The sequence below is a fragment of the Anabas testudineus genome, chromosome 17 (assembly GCF_900324465.2).
Source record: "Anabas testudineus chromosome 17, fAnaTes1.2, whole genome shotgun sequence".
NCBI lineage: Eukaryota > Metazoa > Chordata > Actinopteri > Anabantiformes > Anabantidae > Anabas > Anabas testudineus.
In genome coordinates, this window is record NC_046626.1 from 19,546,867 (window position 1) to 19,566,596 (window position 19,730).

The window sequence follows — 19,730 nt, forward strand, 5'->3', positions numbered from 1 at the left end:
GAACTGCTGAGACTGTTTGAGGACCAGCCTCAGAGCAAATAAACATTGTAGGGACCCCTTTAGTAAAAGGAACATTTTTAAGTAAAACAAAACAAAACTAAACAAAAAACACAAAGGATTTTGTAATTGTATAAATTTCCCAGCAAAGCTCAGATTTTTTCCACTGAATGTGAAACATCAGATGCCTTGCTCCAGCATCCCGCCTGATGCTAAACCGATGTTACTCGAATGACAACCTCTCCTGAGTCGCTGTCCTGGCTGAGGTTGTTTCGGGGCACCAGTCCGGGGCAGAAGGGGGCCAAACAGAGGCAGGTCCATGGCTGCGGCCCCAGCTGTGTGGGGTGTAAAGGGCCATTGGGCCCAAAAGTGGCCAGAGGCAGCCAAAGCGTCCTGGGGGCCAATGAGGAATGACCAGTGCTCGTCTCCTCCATGTCCTTGGCCTTGTCATAGCTCTGAACATCCCAATGAAGGTTTACAGCCCGCCAGCGCATGAAGACGTTGTACACTGCCGCCCCCTCATGGACAATCAAACCTGTAACAATGATGAAAATGGACACAAAAGAGGAAACGCTGACTCTCTGATAGGTTTACTTTTTTCATTTTGCTCCCCTTGAACAGGTCTTTTTCTGCCTCAGCTAATGGATTCTTGGCCTGAACATGTTCTATGAATGACTCTTGAGAAACACAATAAACTCCATAAACAGGTCTCCATTGGGTCTTACAGTTCATTCCTGATGAGTCTAATCACTAAAAAGTCTATTACTAAAACTATTCCTAGGAAATGTTGGTAGATAGATGGGGTGTAAGAGGCTCTGCTCGTTTGGGGAGCTGCCAAATAATATGAAGTTAAATTCATACCCTAATGGGAGAACAACTAAACATGTGACCATCTAATGTTAGGAAAACAAAATACCACAACCCTAGTGCAGACATCTTCAGAGCTCAAAACAGAAACAGAAACAGAAACAAGCCACATACATGAGGTAAGAGGGACAGATGCATTGCAGTGTTTTTAGGAAAAAAATAGAATTATTTTATTGAGTGTGGCTTATTCAAAGCTAAACACACAGGCAAAATATTGATTTCTCACACTCAATGTGCCTTTTTCTCAGGCTATTATCTCTAGCAGAAGAAAAATTCAATTGAAAACCACAGAAAAAATAGGCTCCTTATAAATCCAAAGCTTGACTGAAAATCATTACATTATAAAGTTTTAAGCTTCATTCTGCACATCATAGCATTAATTATTTCAAATTCAACCTTTGGCACAGAATCCAAGGTAAAATCATACATTTACATAAGTGTGTTGAGTTACTATAATGTTGTGTTTACGCAGACACTATTCTCCCTCTAATGTCTGTCATCAGTAATCTTAAGAATAAACTGAGAAAATGACCTGATTATGAACTGTACTAAATACTTGTACAGTTGATCTCAGAGTTTAGCTTTTACATTATCCTGATGAGAGTTGATTACAAGTGATAATTCCACCCAGACTCACCAACGCAGACCAGGTCCATGAAACCGTACATGCCGTAGCAGATCTGGAAGAGGACGTCACGGCGCTGCCAGATGGCCTGAGGGCTGAGAGCCGACCACAGCAGCCAGGAGATACTGGCCACCAAAAAAAGAGAGCCCAAGAACACAGCGATGATCTGCACCTTCTCCACCAAGGTGATGGTGATGGACTGCCACTGCAGACAAGCAAAGAGAGACAACACATGAAATTAACTAAAGATAAGAGACAGTCGGTGTCTAAAAAATTGCTATTCTAGTTAAAAGAAACCAAAGCCAATAAATGACAGGTGTTTTTCCCCAGTGGGAACTCCTACACCACACAGCCACTCTTCATTCAGATCAATTCATGTCGTGAGATATTTTTAGACTGCCTTATGTTCAATATTGTTCAAATCAGGGAACCATGAGGCTGCACTAGCAGAGGAGGTGGATGATTTTAAGGTTTGCTTTAAATCTTTGTCCCCTCGTGGAAACTCACCTCTTCATTTTCTCTGTCATGATTGATTGCGTCAATTTGCATTCAGGATTTGTTGATATTTAATGAAATCCATTCTTCCCCGTTTGTGCAATGTTTCCTGTGCCACACAACTCCATAAATGTAGTGTAAGTACACCTGTTTACCATAATTAGGGTTGAATTATTTTCCATCTTTCTCAGGTTTGAAAGTAAACATCTTCAAATAAAAGGTGGCTGCAGGGGTTGTTTTCACCACCTCTCACTGGCAGTGTTATAGCCTGGGATGCAATTAATATGAACAAAGACAGAAAGAAATACTAATTATTCATTCAAAATAGTTTTAAGACAGGCTAGTTGTGTTCTCCAGTGATGCATTAGGACATAAAATTAGTTTAGGTTAGCTTTCCACAGAAAGCCAATTTAACCCGGTAAAACCTACTGTACCCTTTGCAAATATGTTCACCATATAAACTTAAAAAGGTGATATGTTCAGTAAAAATCACAATACACTGAAAATCCTGCTTTGCAAAGAAAAGTCTTACAGGCAGCTGCCAGATTGAGCAGTGGGAGCTTTGTTTCCATTTAGTTAGAGGCTCTGTCTGCCTGAAAAACCACATCGAACCCAATAACTTAAATCAGAATGCAAAATCATGGCCAGGCAGTCCCACACTGCCCTGAAAAACAACTGCAGCAATAAATAAATCTCCAAGAAGTGGAAAGAGACCAATGAGAATTTAAAGGAGGAGGACAAGACAAGGGATAAACTGTGGGGACAATAAAATAGACAGAGCAAAATCAATAAAAAGCAGAAATGGTGGACAAAAATAAAACTGAAATTACAAAATAAACTTGGACACAAACTGAAAAGTGTTGATGCCGAGCGGATGATTGTGAAGCCGCTCTGTTCTTTTTTGAGAAGAAAGGACTTTAGGCAGACTGTGCCGACAGAGAGTAGAGCTCTGCTCGAGCCTCAGCTGTGTGTTTGTTCAGTCTGCCAGTGACTCAAGTCCCATCTGGAGCAAACAGATCTGAAAGGGCCTGAATGTTCTTCAGTGAAAGAAACAATCCAGAATGCAGACATGTTAAACCTCAGGAGTCTCTGTTCAGCTTTGGAGGAAAACTGACAGCAGAAAACCTGACGCGCAAACAGAGACACCGAGGCCAGTACGACTTCTGCCTCGAGCTAACAAACAATCATATCTGTGTTTTCTACAAAATAAACTCACCCATTGACCACTGGTTGAAACTTGCTGACATGCCTACAGGGTTTAGCAGGTAATGTTTAGTGTGTTCACATGATTTGATGCATATTATAATCATAGCTGCTGCCAACTTTTGCTCATTATAATTAAACGTTGCATGCTGCTGAGGCTAACAGGAAGTATATGCCATGTACTTCTACATTTGTTGAAAACAAATTTACATTTTGTGTTAATGGAAATGTGCGGTGTAAGTAACTTTAGGAGTAAAAATTCAAAATGACTGTCATAATAAATTCAAGCTCTGAATGTTATATTCCTTAGTCTTTTTATTTTATTTCTTACCTTGGAATTTAAGCCTGTTGCTTGTTAACAGTGATTTCATAGATTGTGGGATGATTTATTTGGCTTTTAGAATAAATATCTGTTTACTTCTGGCATTTCATCACTGTCCAGCTCAGTTTCAGCTTTAATTCTGCTACATCATAGTGGTTAGTACTGTAAAACTGCCTTTCCACACTGTGTGAAGACGTCTAATGAATCAGAATGTGATCTTTTCTCTCTTCTGATATCTACATTTTAAGTGTGATAAGTCACATAATAAAAAAAAAAAAAAACATAATTACAGAGCAGACTTTGTAATGGAGTTCAGGAGAACCACTTTGCAGGAACATTAGTGGTAGATGCAGGTGGGTCAGTTTGCCTGTGAAACTGCTTTTACTGCACAGTATATGTGGCTGTTTTCCCTCCACCAGAGAATAGTTAATACCACTGGTGGGTTTGATACATGACAGGCTGTAAAATGTTAATGCCTCCATAATAACTCAGATCACGCTCGGTGAGAGGAAACTGTAACCTCTAAAGGTTGATGGCTGCAAAAAGCCATAAATAAGCCAGAGGAAGTAGTTTAACTATAGTTTGATATCATATAATGTTTCAGTGTTTTTCAGTAGTATCCACTGACACTGAGCCAGTTTAACAAGTAAACTCTCACCTACATAAACTTTATAATATCAGCCAGATGTCAGATGACAGGTCAGTATGTCCCACTTGATATCTGCTTCGTCTAATATGGGTAATTGCTGCGTTATCTCAGAGTTTCCAGAGAAAAATCTTTTGCTAAAAGATACCATCAGTTAATCTGATTATAAATCATCAAACTGGTCTCCGGCCTTCAGAGTCCTCCAGAACCATTTATCAAGATGAACTTGATGATCTGAGAACATTCATTTTAAAATATCTGAAAAACTTTGGACAGTTTCAAGACTTTAAGTATGTGAAACAAATGCTGGTAAAAAAACAGCAGATGTTACAGACTCTGTAATATGTGACCTGAATGCACCTCCTTGACTGTCCTCATCAAAGAAAACACCACCACTGGTTTATTGTTCAAATGTCTGTATCTGTATAAAAGTCTTTAATCGTGACTACTGTCCATCACCAACCTTTATCAAGTTTTTCTTTGCAGGTGCTTTTTGAAGAATGCTTCCAACGGGATTTTAATAGTTTTCTTCACACTGCCACAGTTTACCTGCCACGGCCTCTTCATGTTGATGGCAACGACGTGGAAGCGATAGCAGCAGAGCTCACAGGTCCAGCAGCCTCGCTCGCTGATCCACTTCAACAGGCAGTGCTGGTGGGTGTACCTCACTGAGCCGTCGCACCGACACGGATTCAGCAGGTCGCCCTGAAACCGGGAAGAGGGCAAAGGTCGAGTAAGAAGCTGGAGACATTTTGACCTCGGCCTCAACTGTCATGTGACTCTGCTCTGTTTGTACTTGATAGTGCTGCTAACATCAGATATCACTAAATGTAATATATCAATACCTGTCAGGTGTTCTTAAGTTTTCTAAACTCTATAATTTTCTCCCCCCCATGACTGGATCCTTGATATTCACATCACTGTAGTGTTAGAGACAGACTAAACATCAGGATGTTTTCTGGATTGGAGGAAAACTATCTGCTTCTGGATCAATATTAGAGCCACGTCTCCAATATTAGTCTAACATCCATCTTCCAAGTCTATCTGTTCACTGTCCCATCATCAAAATCCCTGTTTGAGGCCCCAGTTTGACCTTTTTCTCCCAGTAGATCATATGTCAAAGAAAATACATGACAGAAGGTTTTAACAGCATCGCTCAGATCTGATCATTTCTCAGAGCCGTGGCTCTCGCGGATATTAACAACGGGATGGAGCATTAATCATTACAGCCACATCTCTTTGTTGTGATGTTTTTTTTCTTCCTCGAGGCATTCCTCAACCTGCCATTACTGCAGCTTTGACCTGCTGGTTGTGTTGCAAGTGGCATATTAATAGTATATTAAGGTCAGTGGTCAGGGAGCTCATTCTTCATCACGTCATATTAACCTTGTGGATATAAAAGAACCTCAGAGGTTTTACGTTTGAATGAACCGACTTGGGTCTGCTACCCTCTGAAGCTGTGATTGATCAAGGACTACAGTATTTTAATATGTTTCTAGATTCTGAGAGGCGACATTGGATGAAAAGATTACACTTATTCTAAAAGACCAAAGATCTTGGAGTCTACAAGAAGGTCAACAAGGATTCAACTAAAGGGCATGAACTGAATTTTAATAGTCGCATGTACCTAAGAGAGGATGACATCTTTCCAAAACCTGCAATAATTCACAAACCAGTGTCAACATACAGTTTCCTTACTTGCTTGTTCTGGAGCTTTTGATGGTATCACATGGTCTTTGTCAGACAATATAGTGTCAGAAGAAAAGCTACTGGTGTAATACGCAGAGGAGAAATCCACATCAATGACTGCCAATCATCACTCAAAGGTTCACTTACAAGCTTTTTCAACAGATAGGATAAGATACGACAGACTAATCCCCAGTGAATTCAGGTACAGTAAGTGTAGGAGAGTAATAACAGCGTTGGCTGGGCTGTTGGTAAGGCTGAAGTTTAGACGAGTTTGATTCATTGTGCAGACTCGGTCTACTTACTGATATGACCTAAGGCTGTAGAAAAGTGTGAGAGTGGACCATAACCACTTCCAGAAATAAGTTATCTTTTTATTCCTCATGGTTTTGTGAGTCAAACAGTGAAGCTTTCTGAAGACATGTCAAGGTTTCGCCAGATGTTGATTTTGGATGTTAAACGGCATCTTACTCTCACTTCATCTGCTCAGACTCGAATATTTAAAGGCTCAAATGTGTGTTTTACAATCCCTTTGATAACTGATGAGCTTGCCCAGCCTGCGGCCTTGTATCAAAATCAAATATCAGTCTGGACCCGGAGGCAGAGCTATTAGATTAGCTCTGCTAATAGGCTATAGCCCACGTTCTGAAGACAGGATATTCACTTAGGCATTTACTGCCCTGACTCCTCTCTTTCCCTTAAGCTCCAGAGGGGATGAATCGTCCCTTGTCGAGGAAGGCTGTCACGAACCAAATAGGCCTACAGAGTATCAGATTTCAGACCGCCGGACAGTGTCCATTTGTCCCTGCTGGTCTGTCCATCCAGCCGCAGGAAGACGTGCAGACAGTTTGACTGATGCACTTGGGGATGATACTTATTATAAATAGATTATGATTCAGCCATTGTCATCTCTGATATGATGGATGTGGGATGTGTTCGGCTTGTTTCACTGTGTACTGATCTACACAGTACATGGCAAAGTGTGACTCTACACAAGAGTAGAACAAATGACAATTAATTATGTAGATGCATTTTGTCGTTCTAGTTTTCAGTGGGTCATTTCCACTAATTTTGACCTAAATGATGTTTCCAGCCTGAGAAGAATTATAAGAATGTCTTACCACCACAATTTTTGTAATTTCTGATTTCTTAAAGGTTCAAATTATTGTTTTTCCACAAAGACTGAGAAATTTTAAAATGTTAAATGAATAGTTCAGAGCATCACACGACAAACTGTTCACAGAACTCATGAAACAGCTAGCAAGTCAAAAGAAGACTGCCCTTTTATGTATAACTGAAAACACAGATAAACAGCGCAGCGAATAAATAGAATAATAAAAATACTACAAAAGAAAAAAGAAAGTATTTTGCCTCCTCTGTACCTCACTTGTTGGTTGCTTAAGGTAAAGTGTCTGGAAATTGACAAATGCTTTTAGCAACAGAAACCTGCTGCTCCTGTTTTGTCCTCTGTGACCCATCAGCTTTGTTCGACACATAAAACCTGCTCTTAGTGTGTTTCTTCTGTCTCCTGCTTATTCTTATCACTTTTAAATTTGTACATATTACATTTTTTGCTTTAAGCCGTCTTCTCAAATTGAGTCTTTCCTGAACTACATCTGAATTACTGTAAAAAGACCTCATGCTACTTTAGTAACTTACAGTTCAGGATCTTAATGTAAAGAGATTTGTTCAAGGAGTTTTTGCTAATCTTCATTTTCTCGTTAAAGTAGGAAAAGGCAAAATAAAAACCTGTACAAACTGTTTGTTTAGGTAGCCCCTCCAACATACCTCTGTGTCCATTATTTATGAAACTGTGTTTCATAAATAATGGACACAACCCTTATTTATAATTGACTTAAAGGCAGAAAAACAAGAAGGAGGAAGGTGGAATTAAATTTGAATAATAAAAATGTAATAATTAAATTTAAATAAAAATAGCTGTAATTCTACAGTTGAGCTACCTTTTCTCTAGATTGCAAAAAGTTGGCACCAGATTGAAGCTTGTTGGCCAAGATTTAATTTAGACGTCATAACTAATTAAAAAGAAACTAATAGAGATTCAAGAAGACTGAGCTTTCGTGTGCATAGATTATGGGATCTGAAAGAGATTTAATTATGTCTTAGTGAAACCAGCCATGTGTGTCTCACCCAGGATAAACTGCTCTGCAATTTAAAAGTGTATTTTTAATATTGTTAGTATCGATTGTTAATCCTAATCCCCAAAGGTGAGAGCTGAGCATTTCAAGCTCTGTCCATGGTGCTGAAATGTGGATTTTAGACCAGTGACTTCCTGTATTTTTAGTCTTATTCTCAATATTTCTTTTAGTAATTTCTAAGAATTTACACTAATTTTAGGTATTAAGATAAGTCTTAGGGAGCACTGAAGATCCTTAACAGTTGTATTTCATTGTTAATTATATCTACAAGTATGATTTGAAATGCTTGTATGTCCCCATTCATCAAAATCCTACACACCAGTCATGTCAGTGAATATGTCAGTGAATACATAAAGCACACTAAAACAACACCACCGTGGCCATTAAGGGAGTTACGTGCGGTTACAAGTCACACTCCCTCCAGCTTTATGTGGTTTCAGCCTTTTTGACGTTGCACTTTATAAGGTCATTAGATTAAGCTGCTATTAGCAGTTTCCGGCACTGTGCTTGTGAACCGTGTTAGCTGCACTAAACTGTTTTTTTTTTTTCTTCTTGATTGTTCATGAAGAAAATGTCTGAAAATAATTAACACAAGACTTTAAACCAAATCTCCAAAACAACAAGAATCTTCCCCTTTCACTCAAAATGACTGCAGTCAAATCAGACCTCCAAAAAACGCCCCTGCTGAGTGTGACCATCAAATGCACTGAGAAAGCATGACTTGGCAAACTCTTTTATGTTGTGTCTTCTGCAGCCATGCTAGAATTTAGCATAATGTAACTTAGCTGTGATGGCTCATTATTTTGGCAGGATGTGAGGGCCCCTCAGAGACACCTGAAGGTTTTACAGAGCTTGCAGGAGGAACTGCTGATGTATGTGCTGTCCATGAAGTCTGAAGTCACTGCAGGTAAAGGTCACACTGTTCAAATGATTTTTTTGTACCATCCTGGATGATTTTAGAGTCACATGTCATTTTTAACCCTAATTTCTGCATCAATTCTTCCCATTTCTTTTAATTCTGGCTCTGATGGACTCTCTTCACTCAAGAACTAGTGGAATCCATCCAATCAGACCGGTTTCCGGGATATAAAGTGCTGTGCAGGCTTCTACTCAGCAGGTTCATCTCATCTCAATACGAGTTGCTGCTGTCAGCCAATAAGGGTCCAACACTGGGAGCACTGTGCCCTCACCTCCACCTTCAATTCAATTTAATTCACACAACCAGGGCGTTTCACTTGATAACAACACAGAAGCACACGTGTCAGACCTGTTTTTAATCTGTGTGTTGTAGGTACATTTACCTGCTCTGCGCCTTGGAAGCAGATCCGGCAGCTGGGAGTGGGGATGCAGGTTTCGCTGCTGCAGTTTGAATGCATCGCCTGCGTCTTGCACGATGTTCCCCCGACCGCTCCATCCTCGCTGGAGAAATTCCCCCCGTTGTTCTCCCCGTTGAATTGTTCTGCGTCCCCCCCACATGCATCCCCGCAGCTCGGGCCATCCCGGCAGCTCTCTGCCTTCTCTCCCCCCTCTCCCTGTGCTGCCTCGTCCTCATCGTCGGGGCGCGGACGTCCTTGGAAGCCGTGCGGTTCGCCTTCCTCCCAGGTGTGGTGCTCGGTGACGGCAGTGCCTCCCTTCGCCTCCCCACAAGCTGGACCCGCCTCTCCCTCCTCTGTGCTCATAATAAAAACAAAAGTCGAAATAAAATTGCATAGATGCCACCCGACAGCTTCCACAGTATCCACCACCACTGCGACGCAAGACTGTGAAGCCGCCTCAGGCTCCCGGATCACGGCGCTGTCGGCGGATATGCCTCCGCTCCGTGGACGCCGAACTGAGCCCTGCTACTGTAGCCGAACCTACGGTGTGGCAGCTCGGAACAGCTGCGGAGCAGCGGCCGGATCCCCCCAAAGCTGCCGTCTGTCGGTCGTCTGGAATCGCCTCATGCGCTCCGGAGACCCGGGGAGCATTTCCAAGCAGCCTCCATGCATCGCAACGGGACCCAGCCGTCTTGAAGCGCCGGATTTCCCCTCTTTCTCTTCCCTTCCCTTCCTCCCTCCTCCTCCTCCGCCCGTTTAGCCCCCACCGAGGTCGGTGACAGCTTCACAGCAGCGCAATGGCCAGAATCCTGTGAGAGGGACAACCCGGAGTGATGCCCAGCTGATGTGACCGAGCGCAAAGATCCTTTTCCAAGTCAGCTGCGAGTTCTGATGAGTCCTGCACTCTCAGGAAGCAGAAAGACCATTTCCCCCGAGAGATGGCCAATCAATCACATTATTATCCCATTAATATGATGAAGGAGATAACTTTCCAGAGCCATGCATGCTCCGTTTCTCCCGGCAGCAGGAGAGAGATGAGCTGCACGGTCCTCACAGCTGCAGGAGCCCGGTAGGTCCGCCTTCCTGCCTGCCACAGAATATTTTATGTGGTGAGATGTGGCGACCCGCAGAAGCCTCCTTGTGTTAAAGGGGTCACCTGCTATATAATAAATGGCATAATTACCAAGGTTGGATGCTTAAACCTCCCTGAACTTCTACCTCAGCCTATAGATGAAGGGAACTAGTTCTGTGAAGGGGGTTGATGGAGAGTTTGGGATACAAAGGGGGTGTTTGGGCAGTTTATAACAGATTTCACCTTCTAATACAGAAGTGGCACCAGATCTGGCTCCTTCTTTTTAAATGCAAGTTATCTTTAGGTAAATGTGTGTTTAGAAATGGGGTCTCCACACCTGTAATATTAATTAATCCACTGTACTGATCATTTTATTCCACTTAATCTTAACTGTATAAAGTAACAAGAAAATGAAAAATATCAAGTCAATGCTGTTAACTCACATATGAAACAAGTCAAAAACAGTTCTCGGTACCATGATCTTAAACATGGTGGTTAAATATAAAGTGCATTTTGTGGGGCGAGTTTGATTGATTACAGTTCAGATTAGTTGCAGGACAAAGACTTTTCTGTTCTTCACGACCTCGTCTGCGTTGGTATTTGATTCTCAGATTTAGTGCTGTAGATTTACTCCCTTCTCTGCAAAAGTCTAAGAGCCTTGCTAATCAATGACGGCTGCTTTAACTTAAGAAAATAATGAGGTAAAAACAAGAAGAATCTGTGAGAGATTCCATCAGATCAGATCAGATCAGATCAGATCAAATCTTCTCAGCGTGCTGAACAACACGTTCTTCACCGTGAGCTTCAGACACAGACTAAACATGTCCAAATTATTACCATGGCCTCTTCTGCTGTTTCCCAGTATCTTATTATCAACCTCCAAATGGACCCGATAATAAAGTTCAAGGAGCCTCGGCTGGCAAATCATTTGTTGGAGGTGACTGCTTTTCCAAGAAGAATGGTCTTTGTTGTGTTTTTTTTTTTTTTTTTTTTTTTGAGGATGTCTATCGCTTTCCGGGGAGCGGGCCAGTAATGGACTCTAATGCAGCAAAGGAAATTATCCACTCATGTCCAATCACTACCTACGAGGCACCGATCAATAACAGGTCCCCAGGGCTCGAAGGGAGACCGGGATCGTGCTGAGAGCAGGGAGGGCCGGGTGGACTGCCTGTGAACGTGTTTTGTTTAGGAGGGGTGTGGGACCTTGATGAGCTGCCTCTGAATTTACTTCTGGGTTTTACCTTCTGTCTGATAACGAGGCGCCTTTCTATCTAATACATATTTAAAAGACCTCGGTTATAAGAATTCAGGTTTTACTCTTCTTTATACCACATACTGTAAAGCATTAACTTTAGTCTTAGCTGTACGCCATCTGTGAGAACAGCTTTTGGGTTAGCAGGTGGTGGAAAATTCTCTTTTTAAAACAAGTCAGTGAGAGCTGAGAAAAGTCAGGTGACTAACAGAGAGCTCTTTGTTATTTATGAAGAAAAACTGCAGAAGTCAAGCTGATAAAAAATTTAAAGAAATCTGATTTTAACAAGACAGACCGATGTTCATTTCCTGTTTCAAGCCAACCATCATCATTGTGTCTTCTAACCACACTATTCACACTTCAACCACATATTATTACAACCTTGAAGATGAAGATCCACTAAAATTAAGGGAGAAGATCTCCCTCCCAGCTTTTTGTGCCTAAACTGTACTTGTACTGTACTTCTCTGCAGGTATCCTCGGCCTTGGAGCTGTAGATCTCCAGAGTCCAGTTACTGGTCCTATCAACCTGACCCAGTGTTTTTGCTGCTTGTCGTTGACTCGACTGAGACATTTCTACCTCTTCTACAGCTTGTTTAATAAAATTCTCCAGGAATTTTTGACCATCTTGAGAAACAGATTGCAGGAGGACTGAGTTTGGATTGGCTCCATCTCTAATTACCCCGATCATTCCAGTAAAGCCAGTTTCCTACAGATGACACTAAAAAACTCCCTTCACCAGCTTTACTACATTAACACTCTTTATCTAATTCAGCTAATTTCCAAACTCTCCTTAAACACATGAACTGTGGCAGATCTGAAGGCCACACTACAAATACTAAATGTGAAATAAATCGTGTCCAAAACTGCCGAGTATCAGCCTTCAGACGTACGAACCGGTCAAACTGTCGATCTAGTTAAAAGAATCGACTCATCCCACGACTTCCACAGTGCTGATGCCACTCAGCAATCTGCGTTGTTTCTCTCCCTAAGTCGTCCTGATCAATTAGTCTCCTCGCCGTCGGCCTGTCTGCACGAACCCTCCTCCCTCCGCGTTTTTCCTGTCGACTCAAACGGCGGCATACTGTACGGGCAGAGTGCCCTAAACCCCTGAAACCATCACGCCACAAACACTCTCCTAGCCTGCAAAAGGAAGTGGAGAGCCTGCCAAAGATAAAGTGGAGGACCACAAACAAATGGAGTAGCTGAGCTCATTAAAGAGCCAGTGTGGTGGGTCAGCATCCTGCTGAGGCCCGATCAGCTTTCGATGACATCATCTGCACAAGGCTGAGCCACTGATGTCTGTCGTATCTGAAAAGAAGTGCAGCGATGACGAAGAGGAACTCAAATCTTTTTCTTTAGTAAACACAACAAACACTACAAGTATAAGTGTCAAAAGTAGGAGTACTGTGAAGAAGAGTGGGATCTAATTTATCTAGAGCAAATTCAAAATAAGGGGAATGTTGCACTTTAAAGCCCCAGCATGCGAGATATGTAGTTTACAGTCTACATTATCCACTTTATTAGGTACATCTGTGCAATCAAATACAATTAAGACACCAGCCCTGCCATGAATTCTAGTTTTTGTTCATTGTACTCACATTCAGATGTGTTCCTTGTTTGGTTCCCTCTTTTATGTTAACACTCAGCCAATAAATTAGAAGCACTTCTTAAGATGACGCACTCCACTACAACTCCACCACCCAATATTAAAGAGAAAACATTTACGATAACTTCACTGAGCTCATCAGCTGTGGGACTATGTTTAATGGGCATTAGAGTCACTCAGAGCAGCTAGTGTGGCTGCTCTTTTATTGATGTCAACATGTGACCTGTAATGAATCTGGAAAATGTATGAAAATGAAGAAAAATAAGAAAAATCTGTGCTGAATGACGCTCTTCACCCTAAAAAGCTTTAAAAAATGATTTAAGAAAGACGATGTGTCCAATAAATATGAAACATATTTATTTAGTTGGAGTCATTATGGATATGCTGAATCATAAAGATATAACCTCGTTATTCGTTTACAAAACAAGTGTGTTATGTAACTAAATGTCCAAAATACAGGACCACTTCCTTATTAATGTAATGTAGACTTTAGACAACGCGGTTTCAATTTATAAATGTGACTAATTTACTTGATCTCCACCTACCGTAGGTGGGTGCAGAGCTGCACTACACAGATGACTGAACTTTGGAAAAAATTAAATGTACCTTTACTTCATTTAAGATTTATTAAAGGAAAATAAGTGAAAAGTTTTTGCCTGCAAGGTTTTGCTGCAACCTCAAATCAGAATTTCTGCTTTTACTTTAAACACAACACAGCTCATGATTGAAATGTGGTGGTCAAGACGTTTGCCATTTGTTTCTGGCACTGTGCGAAGAACCATAGTTTTTATAGCTATGTTTGTTTCTGCAGTCAAAGTCATGTCATGTGAAAAATCCCAAGTTTTAAATCCATCAGTCCGTGTCACATTTCACACCGTGTTCAGTTTCCTGCACCTCCAGTTTAGAACATAACTTGGGCTCTGAAGTGCTTCTGCTTGGTGGCGTTGTGGCTCATGCCCGTCTTCAGCATCCACTTCGACTTCATCATCTGTACGTACTGCATGTCTTTTTGTTTCTGGTAGAAGGAGCTGTTACCTAAGAGGTAGAGAGAAGGGAGGGACAACATGCATGTACACACAGTGCGTCACAAAGTTGTTCAGGAAATATTGAAGAGTGAGCACAAGGGGGAGCTCATTTTACACTGGGCTGAAATGCATGATGAGAAAAAATAAATATTTATGGAAGAGGATGGTGAAAAATTTAGTTTGTCACCAGGGACAGACACAAACTATTAAGACTCACAGAAGATGGTTCCGTTTTACAAGTTTCCACTGAGAAGGATGTTTTTAAATAAGTTTTATGCCTACATAGATAATAAATATGGATGACAGAGTAAAAATGATCATGCTAAGGCTGCACCAACATACATAATGCTACAGTCTATTGTCAGCCATTACAGAAACATGCCAAAAATAAGGTGAATTGGTTTTCCCCCCTTGGTTTTGTATTTACAGCATTAAAATGCAATAATAAACTTGTAGAATCTCTGTTGCACAATAAAAATTATGATTTAGATTTTCTCTTAGTCTATTTTGTCCAGGTTTTCCAGGACAGCTCCCCGTGAGTGTTCCTGTGTGAAGCCTGAGAGTGTAACCACTCACCCTGTCAGCTAAAGTGCTTCACTCTACCTACTACGCCACACAAGAAATAAAAGAGGGAAGATGAAGCTGGTGGAACTGATAATCCAAAAGGAAATAGCATTATCAATAAACTGCCAAAGACATGCCATCACCACAAGACAGAAACAAATAAAGGTTTGCACCCAAATCCTCAAAGTACAGGAAAGAAACTAACATAACTGAGAAATTGAGCTCCCTGGGCCAAAAGCTGACAAGTGTTATGAAAGTCTGACTTCCCAAGAAGTGATAAGAGATTCCTCATTCTCCAAACACAATAAATCAAAGCTGGCATAAAGCAATACTGCAGTTCAGAATCAGATGAACTGAGGAAATTCAGCCCTGCACCAAAGGTATTTAAGTTGCACATGAAAGTTTCCACAGCCCTGTCTTTTTTGTGGCGCCGAATCGCTGGTAAAATACAAAGTTATGGAGGTTTTCTTAACGTCTTCTAGCAAAAGTTATCCAGATAAGTACATTTTACATTACAGATGCCTCATATTTTTTGTGGGTGGCAACAGAATTCATGGTTATATCTTTCTGCACCGTCTGCTAATAAAATAAAACAGAAAACCAAAGGAATCTTCATCACCTGTACCTCAGTAACATGTCAAAGTGGATACTTGGAGAATACATTTGCATTTAAATGAGGACAGAGGAGTGTGTTTCATCACTATCAAGTCCAAGTTCTCCCTGTTTCTACAGATTTTCCTCAAACCTACTCATCTCAAGAAGGAAGTAAAGCAGGAAAATCATGGCTCGACATGTTTTTTGGATTTCATCTACATTTATACTTTGTTTTTTTTTTTGTTTTTTTAAGATGTCAAAAATATATATATTTTTTGTTTAGTTTTTTTTCCCCCAACTTTACTGTGAATCTTAATTACTTAATAAAATGCCAAAACGTTTTATTTTAACTCTTAAATATTAAAACTTTATCCTTACCTCCATCTCCTCCCCAGCCCAGGGCTTTGTACTGCCGAAGGACCCTGCCAACAGCGTTTTTATTGTGCGTCAGAACCACAGCTCTCTGAGCACCAAACCGCTGTTTGTAGTATCTCATGAGGGAGCGGTGGCCGATCTTAGCGCCTGAAGAAAACAGCAAGGACATGTGTTCTGTTACATTATGATCATAAACAAACAAGATATCATTCAAAAACACACTGAAAAACTTTTTTTTGCTTCTATCAATTTATTTACACACTGCCCACACTTTTCATAGTCTTCAATTACAGGTTTGCTATGCTCCACTGTGACTTTTGCATTTATGCAAACTCTTATCAAGTAAAGTCACCTGAAGGAAGAGTCAGCTCCAGCGTTTCGTCATCATACTCCAGGTTCTTGTCTTCGGGTAACTCTTCATCCATTTCGGCGTCTTCTCCCTCCTTCCTGTCAGGATAGCTGCTCCTGTTGGCAAAAAGCAAAAATACTATTAACCAACGTGACAAGGTTGCCCCACACAGTAAATAGCTGCAAAGAAAGGTGTATTTTGTAGTGAAGTAAAAATAATAATGTAATTAATTAATTAATAACTGATGAGCAAAAATATATATATTTAAAAAAAATTACCTGAAGTCATAAAAGTCTGCAAACTCCAGAGCAGAGTCACCGTCTGTGAAGAGTTTACAGTGGCTTTTGTCTGTCATGTGACTCTGTACTGCTTCCGTCGAGTAAAACGAACGCCCCTTCTCGTTACACCATAAGCAGACGTTCCCAGCACCAACTTTCTCTCCTGTAACACACACAGAAAACAGCATTAGATTTAATGAGAAAATACCCTGAAAACACCCTGATGCTTCACATTTACACTCCAAACTCACCCAGGTAACGGATGAGGCCCTTAAGGTCGACGAGGAACTCCACATCAGGGATGAAGAAGCTGTGGACTTTGGTCATGTGGGCGACGTTCTTCAAAAGTGACTTTGAGTGGTGGGAACAGAACAGGCAGTCTGTGATGGGAATGGAGCCAGGAAGAGCAGCTGGGTGGGGGACAGACTGAATTGTAGAGTCTGCTTCCACCTGATCCATCGTCTCCTCGTCATCTTCATCCTCCTCCATGTCATCATCATCCTCGTCCCCGTCAACATCCTCCCACAATTCTGGAACATTTTAATGTGATTACTAAAGATGTGCAGCTTAAACTAAAAAAAAGATTCTATACATTGATCTTATGTAATGTATGTCTTAATAACAATTTAAACTGATCATATCTATCTATCTATCTATCTATCTATCTATCTATCTATCTATCTATATCTATCTATATCTATCTATATCTATCTATATCTATCTATATCTATCTATATCTATATCTATATCTATCTATCTATCTATCTATCTATCTGGAAAACTACTTTTGTCTGCAGTGGTTTCATGTCTCTTTCTTACCTTCCTCAGCTGTGGCTCCCTCTTCTTTCTCTCGCCTCTTGGCTTGCTCCTCCAGCCACATCATTCTGGGAGGCTTGTCCAGCTTCTCCATCCCCTCTTTTGAAGCTCCTTGCAACACATCGGTCTTCTGTTGCTTGGCTGGACTGTGCTGCACTTTCAATGCCTGCTGCAGGGCCTCATTCCTGGCATCATGGTCCACCTTCTCATCACTGAGTCCTTTCTCCAGGTTCTTCTCATTCATCTTCTCCACTTTCCTCTGGACAGCCAGCAGGGCCTGTTTCTCGGCCTGCTGGTGTTTGTTGGACTGCAGATGGTTCTGGTAAGCATTGGCGCTGGAGAATTTTTTGTTGCAGACAACACATCCTTCAGTGACAGTTGCACCATTCAGCTGCTGTTCAGCAGCAGCCCTTTGTGCCAAAACACGCTGCTGGAAGTTTTCAGCAGTGACAGGTGGCATGTCAGCTACCTTACGCTTCAGGTTGTAACGATGCCAGTCTGTTTTGTAGTGTGCCCGCTGTACCTCACCATCGGCAAATGCCACTCGACAGCTGATGCAAGTATAGGACGCCATGGCAACCTGAAGATATGAGTCATGTCAGGATTATTTACAGCGTCTCAAAAGGCTTTACAATAAGACTACCTTTATTATTAAATCTATTAAGACCAATTCATACTTTCCAGATTCAACTCAAATTCAAGTAGCCTCTTTTATTTTACAATCTAGACAGCAGCTAACATTTCATTTTCATTCACTATACTGCTGATTATTTTCTTAATGTATAGTTTCATAAAGTAAATAATAATAAAAAGTAGTGGGATAACCCCAATCACAATATTCTAAAATTAAACTGCCAAAAGCAAACTGTATTTAAGTTATGTTAGACCAAAACCTGTCAATAGTGACATAGAAGAGCAGCAAATCCGCACACCTTTAGAGGATGGAAGGTGAAACTTAGACTGAAACTATTTACTATGGGCAGAAGTTATTATTAATTACTAATAAGTTCAGCTATTTCTACCGTCAGTAAAACCAGTGACAAAACATCAGGCTCTTTATTTTATGCTGCAGACTACAGGTAAATTAGCTGCCAACGAATTAGGACATATAATATAAAATATACAATTGTGTTTAAAAGTTGTGGTCAAGGGGAAGACATCACTGTTTGGATTTAGAGAAGTGTGACAGACATCTGCTGTTATTCTGTGACACTGTGTGTGTGTGTGTGTGTGTGTGTGTGTGTATATATATATATACTATTGAATAAATAAAACACTAGCCTAACCAGTTGTAATGTTACCACCAGTTTATTTGATGATATCTCGGGTTTATAACCTTAATTTGTGACTAACTAGACATAAACGTTGTGTAACGCTCAGATGTTTAACTAGTGAGTTGTAACAGCGGGTTAACACACGCTAGCCTGTGAAGCTAATGCTAAAGTTACGCAGACACTATGTGAGACATAAAGTCAATAAGATCTATGCCGATAACTTTGACAGCGACATTTATCTAAATATAAAACGCAAAGAACGACACTTTGGTGCTGGGTCCGTTTGAGACAGTATGCTAACCTCGGCTAGCAACCACTAGCCAAACACTTTAGTATAAACATGTGCTAGTGTCTGAGATTTTAAATAGTAATCTCAAACAATCACGATAATTAGAATAACGACATGATAATACAGTATTCCTTACCTATCCAGTGAGATGACACCTCTGAAAAACCTTTTATTTCGTAGTTTGTCCGTCGAACTCAATCACACCACCACGCGATGGTAAACTCTGATGAACTTTGAACCCACCACTTCTTCTTCGTGGATGAGCGGCCTTTGAGGCGCATTACTGCCACCTGCTGTTCAATGCTCGGGAACAGCAGCAGCTCCTGTGGCGTTTTGCAGTAATGTCAATTGTAGAAGGTAAATAAACTCATTTAAGTATTGTACTTCAAAACTGTTTGTGGTAGAAGTTATTTACTAGTAGTGGTGGAAAATTAATACGTGCAATAATCAAGTACTGTACACTTTTAACCTCAGGCAGACTTAAAAGCTTTAAATAAGCGTCACACAGTTAAAAGCTCTTTCTTTACTGGATTTATGTGTTTTAAATCAGATTTTACTGATGTGCTCCACATTTTTGTCTAAGTGAATTGTGACATTCATAAGTAAAAGCAGTTTCTTCCATGGAGAAACTGAGTTTCTGTGGTTTAACCTCCTCTGGATCCCTTGTTGTAGCAGGATAGAGGCTCCCTCTTGTTGTCACCAGTGTTTGGTTTTCATTTAAATGCTTTTCTGAGATTTAAATGTACAGTAGGAGATGTGTTTTGTCAATTTGTTCAGAAGAGATAGGACTCAACAAAATCCAGTGACACCTTTAGTAAACTTCAATTAAAACTGAAACAGTTCTTGAACCCTTCTTTATTTAATAAAAAGATGAGGTGATTGTAAAAATCAACATATGATAAAAATCTCTGCTTGTTTTCC

The 19,730-nt window shown here is 40.7% G+C and overlaps 2 protein-coding genes across 2 annotated transcripts; both read right to left on the reverse strand.

The window, feature by feature from the left end:
• Positions 1-209: 209 nt before the first annotated feature.
• march11 (membrane-associated ring finger (C3HC4) 11) lies at positions 210-9,975 on the reverse strand. The gene is made up of 4 exons (XM_026374885.1): positions 9,299-9,975; positions 4,705-4,860; positions 1,502-1,694; positions 210-532 (listed from the first exon to the last, which is right to left on the reverse strand). Exons 1-4 carry the CDS (start codon positions 9,674-9,676, stop codon positions 210-212), a joined length of 1,050 nt encoding a protein of 349 aa, XP_026230670.1. The 5' UTR covers positions 9,677-9,975.
• Positions 9,976-13,580: 3,605 nt separating this feature from the next.
• znf622 (zinc finger protein 622) lies at positions 13,581-19,044 on the reverse strand. The gene is made up of 7 exons (XM_026374865.1): positions 18,946-19,044; positions 17,250-17,826; positions 16,682-16,960; positions 16,431-16,593; positions 16,156-16,268; positions 15,807-15,950; positions 13,581-14,280 (listed from the first exon to the last, which is right to left on the reverse strand). The coding sequence occupies exons 2-7, from the start codon at positions 17,818-17,820 to the stop codon at positions 14,147-14,149; spliced, it is 1,404 nt and encodes a 467-aa protein (XP_026230650.1). The 5' UTR covers positions 17,821-17,826; positions 18,946-19,044; the 3' UTR covers positions 13,581-14,146.
• Positions 19,045-19,730: the final 686 nt, after the last annotated feature.

Coding starts and splice junctions, on each gene's coding strand:
- march11 (XM_026374885.1), bottom strand. CDS start 9,676: ATGAGCACAGAGGAGGGAGAGGCGGGTCCAGCTTGTGGGGAGGCGAAG. Junction 1,695..4,704: donor ACATGAAGAGGCCGTGGCAG/GTAAACTGTGGC, acceptor GCTTGTCTGCAG/TGGCAGTCCATCACCATCAC. Junction 533..1,501: donor CATGGACCTGGTCTGCGTTG/GTGAGTCTGGGT, acceptor TCATTGTTACAG/GTTTGATTGTCCATGAGGGG.
- znf622 (XM_026374865.1), bottom strand. CDS start 17,820: ATGGCGTCCTATACTTGCATCAGCTGTCGAGTGGCATTTGCCGATGGT. Junction 16,594..16,681: donor GGGCCTCATCCGTTACCTGG/GTGAGTTTGGAG, acceptor TGTGTGTTACAG/GAGAGAAAGTTGGTGCTGGG. Junction 14,281..15,806: donor GGGCTGGGGAGGAGATGGAG/GTAAGGATAAAG, acceptor TCTACCTCTTAG/GTAACAGCTCCTTCTACCAG.